Source organism: Clarias gariepinus, chromosome 9, assembly GCF_024256425.1.
Source record: "Clarias gariepinus isolate MV-2021 ecotype Netherlands chromosome 9, CGAR_prim_01v2, whole genome shotgun sequence".
NCBI lineage: Eukaryota > Metazoa > Chordata > Actinopteri > Siluriformes > Clariidae > Clarias > Clarias gariepinus.
Window position 1 is genome coordinate 17,283,745 of NC_071108.1, and position 6,000 is coordinate 17,289,744.

General features: G+C 37.2%; 1 protein-coding gene across 2 annotated transcripts; it reads left to right on the plus strand.

Moving 5' to 3' along the window:
- Positions 1-110: 110 nt before the first annotated feature.
- Positions 111-5,630, plus strand: prf1.5 (perforin 1.5). Of its 2 annotated transcripts, none has more exons than XM_053503421.1 (3): positions 111-380; positions 795-1,320; positions 4,214-5,630. In XM_053503421.1, the coding sequence occupies exons 2-3, from the start codon at positions 797-799 to the stop codon at positions 5,235-5,237; spliced, it is 1,548 nt and encodes a 515-aa protein (XP_053359396.1). In that variant the 5' UTR covers positions 111-380; positions 795-796; the 3' UTR covers positions 5,238-5,630. The 2 variants fall into 2 exon arrangements, with proteins under 2 accessions (XP_053359396.1, XP_053359395.1); XM_053503420.1 differs by having other exon boundaries at positions 112-380; positions 791-1,320.
- Positions 5,631-6,000: the final 370 nt, after the last annotated feature.

The window sequence follows — 6,000 nt, forward strand, 5'->3', positions numbered from 1 at the left end:
GGGGACAGTAATTTTAAAATAAGAGAATGCAAATATATTCCACAAAGTGGCAATGCTTTTATCTTTTACTCTTTTTTAAATTTTCTAAAATATATTTCTTTCATTTAAAAAAATACATATAAAAACACCACATCAATCATGTTATAATATCATGATGCTTTCTCCCTCAACATAATCCTGTCTTATTCCTGAGAATGCGGCACTCCCTCACATACCACAATCGTTTATGCTCCCTCCCACAGGAAAGCTGGGATAAACTAAAAATATCAAGACAAAACCAGTAAGCAGATGAAGTCTGTCGACTTTAGCAAAAACGGAGTGAACGGAAAACACTCCCTCCAAATGTCTAAAAATACGGCAAAGTGAGACTGTCACATTAGGTAAGTATTTATCACCAAATAACCTTTAAATGAAATTTAATTTTGAAGAAAAGTGTGTTTCATGTAGACTAAATGCATGCTTACTATGAAATATGTAAACTCCAGTCTGGTTGTTGCGAAAGTGGTTTGTTTGAGACTTTTAAATGTGTTGCTATATTTTTGTACTGGTGAATGATGGGCATGATTTTATTTGTAACAATAGTACATTACTTAGGAAAAAGTGAACAATGTTAGAAAGTAGACATTACATATTCTGTAAAGAGACTATGTGTTCATCTGACGCATGTTTTTGTCTATTTGGTTTCAATAATAATCTGTAATTACAGCATAGAATAGGCAATGTTACTGTATAATTTTCAGAGTCAGGGAATGGCATGCTTATGTTTACCATGTATTATCTGTCTTTAAAGGAAGCCATGGGGACCCATCTCCACATGTTAGTCTGTGTCAGCATACTTCTGACCCTTTGTCATCAAAGCTCAGGATGCCGCAGAGGAACAGAGTCAGAATGTGAAAAAGCACCCTTTGTGCCTGGATACAACCTTGCAGGAGAAGGATTTGATGTAGTCAAGCTGCAACGTAAAGGTGCCTATTTAATAAATGTCAAATCCCACAGGTTGGATAACCGCACATGTACTGTGTGCTGGAATCGCTTCCAGGGAGGACAGATGCAGAAACTTCCCTTGGTCATTGTGGACTGGCGTCCTTTTAGCCGCTGTAGCAAACAGCTGTCAAGTGCTCTTCACCATTCCATTGATTCGCTTATCAAAAGCTCTGCATCAATTATCAACAACAACTGGGGCATGGACCTTAGCCTAGAGGATGTGGGCAAGGCTGTTTTGGGAGGGAGTCACTCCGATATAGCCAAGTTTGCCCAATCGCAGCACATGATGGACAAGGCAACCTTTGCTCTTCATGAGATGAGCTGCACTTATTATAGGTAAACACAGATGGCATGTTTTTTGTGGTATTTTCCACATGACTCCTTAGCTAAGCAAAAATATGGGTCTTGTATCACATCTTGAGCTTAGTCAGCCAAAATCCAAAGGGTCACAGTCAGGAGGTCACTTAACCGAAAGGCTGTTTAATAAGCTTTCTTATGGAAATTGTGTACTGTATATGAAAATTCCAGTAAAACTGGAGGAGATTTCACCCTGAATGGGATGCCAGTCCAGCACAAGGCACCATGCACACACATTCATTCACTTATTCATAGCAAGTGATAATTGACCATAGCCAGTCTTGTTAACAGTATGTTTTTGCCAGTGGGAGGAAAATTGAGAGCCCAGAAGAAACCTATATGAATACCGGGGTAACATTCAAAGACAGACAGTCATCCAAGCTCAGGACTGAACCCAGGACACTAAAGCAGCAATGATATCCATGCTGTTAGCATGCCACCCGTTTGTGGGTGGTTTGTATTTTAACACAGAATACAAATGTTCCTGCTCTTAGCTGACTCTAAGACACAGTTTAAAGACATTTAGATTAGGCTTACCGACATTTCCAAATTGCCTGCTATGGCACAAGGTGCAGCCTGCCTTGTGCCCCAAATCGCCTGCAGTTGGCCTTAAGCCTCCCATGACCCTGCACAGGATAAGACGTATAGAGAATGAGGGCGATAAGAGTTATAAGACATTTTATAAAGGGTTTGCTACCAGGTGTCAGGTTTCCTGCCCAAAAGAGAAGATCACATTGAAGACTGAGTTGTCTGTCCACCAACATATTAATTCCTTTTTGGCATACTGTAGGTAATCCAAATGATTAAATTTTAAATTCCCTGATCTGTTCACATAAGCTAGCTATAGCAAGTCATGATTGCAATGCCCAGGATCTCAGACAGATAGTTATCTGCTGATGTCTAGAGCTTTCCTGTTCTGTTTACATTTATGTGCCCCCTTGATAGCTGACAGGAAATAGATGCTTGCAGTGGTATGTGACTTCCAAATGCCACAGCACTGTCCATGCTTTTTACATTTGTGAATGTTATGCTGATATGATACCTAATTTTCCACCTTACTTTTCCTTTCAAGTTTTCTTTTAAAGATTTCCTCAGGTTTTCTGCGAGGCATAGTCACCACTACTTTTATATGCATTTTTAATACAGTACAGGATATTTGAGAAATGCTGACAATTTCCTTAACGTTGAAATGTTCTGGGAAGCAAAGCATCTCATTTTATTTCTGGGGTTGCTGAGTCATAAAAAGTGCATCATCAGTGCTTTTAAGTCATCATTATGCTTTCAACCTCAGAGCATATCCCACATCATCATGTGCTGCTACGCACAGCCAATCATCTAGTTCCACTTAGGTGGAAATGGAAAAATCAAGTGGAAGTGGAAGCAGGGTCTTTTAGCTCTTTATATACAAATTAACTATTTTTGTTTATTCACTATATGCATCATATGCAATAGCATCTGGTTTAGTAAAGCTCTTTTAAAGTTAGAATATACGTAGCTTATTTTTAAATCAGACAATAGAATCTTGAAAAAAAGAAACTCTTTGTTGTACAGTGCCAACTCTGAACCAAGATATGCCATTTATTTGTTTTAGTTACTTTAGTTACTTTTCAGCTACAATATATATTTGGCAATATACTAAGTATGTACTGCTACACCGCTAGATGACCAGTAAATGTTTATTGCTCCAGTTGTTGTTTTTTTCGTATCTTTATTCATGTTTTAAATAAGCTTATTTAAAACATGAATAAAGATAACAGTGAAAAAGAAAACAGTGAAAGGTCTGTGGCAAATAGTCATGCTAAGAAGTTGACTGAACCACAAAACACACCCAGCTAGAGTGAGAGAGCTGCTTTGCACCCCACCCTCTTAAAACATTTCTAAACCATGTAGCATTTCCCTTTGTTGAATAAAATCACATGGATAGTAAATATTATTATTTTTAAATTATATTCATTCATCCATCCATCTAGAGACATCTGTAGTTCAACTAGGGACCATGAAGGCCAATGGTGACCATTGTATTTATTCCAATTTTAATGACTGTGGTAGGACCTCTGGTTAACATTCACACACATTCACACACATTCACACACTACGGGCAATTTGGCAATTTTTAAATCAAAATTACTCCTGTTAGTGGTAACTACTGATGCTGATATTTGTGATAGTGTGTCTGTAAAACTTGACAGATGTTTCCTGTCATATAGAAAATGAAACCTTCCATTTTTGAAAAGTTGGTTAGCTGAAAATGACTTCTGTGCAGTACATATATAACAAGAGGAGCTATCAGCAAGCTGTGTGCATATAGGCAAGTACAATCCACAGTTAAAAAGGGGTGGGGGACCTTTTTAAACCCCAAGTAATATTCATTATGTGCAATGAGCAAATATAAAATGATGTTAGCATTACTAAGTATCGGCTCTTTTATTATTTGGTATTCAGGGCCCACAGATCTTCCTGAAATAATTTGTCTGCATGTAGCCCTAATAAGACTAACAGGCTTCTCTACTGAAAATGTTCATTTCCGTTATTTGTGTTCCACAACTTTCATGACAGCCATAATCCATTCCCTTACTAGGTCACAGACTGAAACTGTTTCTTATGAAAGAATCGCTTATTGCCTATGCATGTGAAGTCAGTGGTGACAACTACAGTATGTTATTAGTACACGACTAGGAAAGTAGAAGTCCTTTTAATGTATTTTTTCTTTTTTTAATCATTTACTCTCAGCTTAAAACAGAAAAGTGTTAATATGTTTTTTTATAGCTCTAGGGGCTGTTATCACATTGTCCAGGCAGAAACCTTGATTCAAAAGGTACACTTAAGTAGCAAACTCATGGACAACATAAACAATATTTTCTCTCTTTTTCAGCTACAGGGTAATGGATCATCCAGAGCTCAGTGCAGAATTCACTAAACATTTACTTCAACTGCCTAGAACCTACAGCGAGAAAACAAAATCCCGCTATCAGAGGATTATTGATACATACGGCACCCATTATATCCGTCATGTCCATTTAGGAGGACGTGTGAGACAAGTCACAGCCTTCCGAACCTGCCTTGCAACCTTAAAGGGATTTTTGGAGTATGAAATAAAGAACTGTCTAAACATTGAGTTAAAAATGGCTCTGGGATTTCTGCCTGCAAATGCATCATTTTCTAATAAATGCTCCACTATTCTTAGGGATAACATGAGCATGGGCTTCTATCAGGGCTTCTTGACACAAAAGTTGGAAGTCTTGGGAGGTGAAAGTTACTTTCCAGACCTTGTGTTTCCTCAGAGCCCGGCCAAAGCTTATGCAAACTGGATGAACAGCTTGCGTAAGAACCCAGATATAATATCATATGCAATTTATCCTCTTCATCATCTGGTTGCTGACCCAGAACTAAGTGCCAGTCTGTGGAGGGCTGTAACTGATTACATTGAAGAGAACATGCTTCCTGTGGAGCAGAATCAAAACCACGATTGCAAACCAGCACCAAACTTGGATCACAACTGCTGCCCTCTAAGAGCAGGTCATGGCACCTTGCATGTAATTGTGGAGCGGGCAACAGGTCTAAAGGCAGACTTTTTTACTAAAACGGATGGATATATCAAAGTATGGTACAATAACATGTATGAAGAGACAGACATAGTGATGGATGATGACAACCCAGAATGGAACATTAGTTACAACTTTGGTTCAATAGAATTTGGTCATGAGTTAACATTTGAGGTGTGGGACAGTGATGTATTGTTTAATGACATGGTAGGAAAATGTGTTGTTTATCCTGAACATGGAATTCACTCTCATAGCTGTAGATTAAAAAAAGGAGTCTTTTATTTTACCTACATTGCCCACTGTGATGCTCATCTGGCTGGCCATAGGTGTGGACGATACTCTCCAAAAGCATGAGTGCCTCAATCAGACATTTATAAAAATTAATGTTTTGATCTAACTACAGTATTTCACTGTTTTATTAAAATTCTTATGTTACTTAGCTTTTAAATTTATCAGTGCATTAAATTTCAAATGACCATAAAATATAAATGTGCAAAATATCAGTTTACATGTTTATAAGTCTCAGTACTTTCTAAATGAACAATGATGACAGGAAAACCTAACATCTGTTTTAGAAGCAATTTCCAAAGATAATTTAAATAAATTCAAGGTTAATTTACTTTATACTTATTAGTACATTTACAGTACAGTGAGGTCTGTAAATATTTAGATATTGACAATTCTTGTTATTGTGGCTCTGTACTACAGTATAAGAAAATTAAAGTACAAAAAGTTCAGAAACTAATAGTTTTTATTTGAGTGTGTTTACATCCAAATTAGATGAACTGTGTAAAAATTACAATTTTTTTTTATATGTGGTCAAAGTCAACAATCACGACAAGCAATAACCAGAGAAAATAGGACTTGGGCATTTTTGGCAATAGTAAATTTCAAAAGAAGGATTTGATTAGTGTTTGCTAAAAAACATGTACAGCTCTGCAACAACAAATGAGACAAAAATAAACTTGTCCCAGACTGATCTGAAGAGAGCAATATGGAGAGAGGAAGTACCTGATTATGATCCAAAGCATACAACCGCATTTTATGGCTGCCAGTGAAACTAGTTCCCTTGTATTTATCAGTGGATGAGTTCTGCAGTATATAGAGCTATACTGTC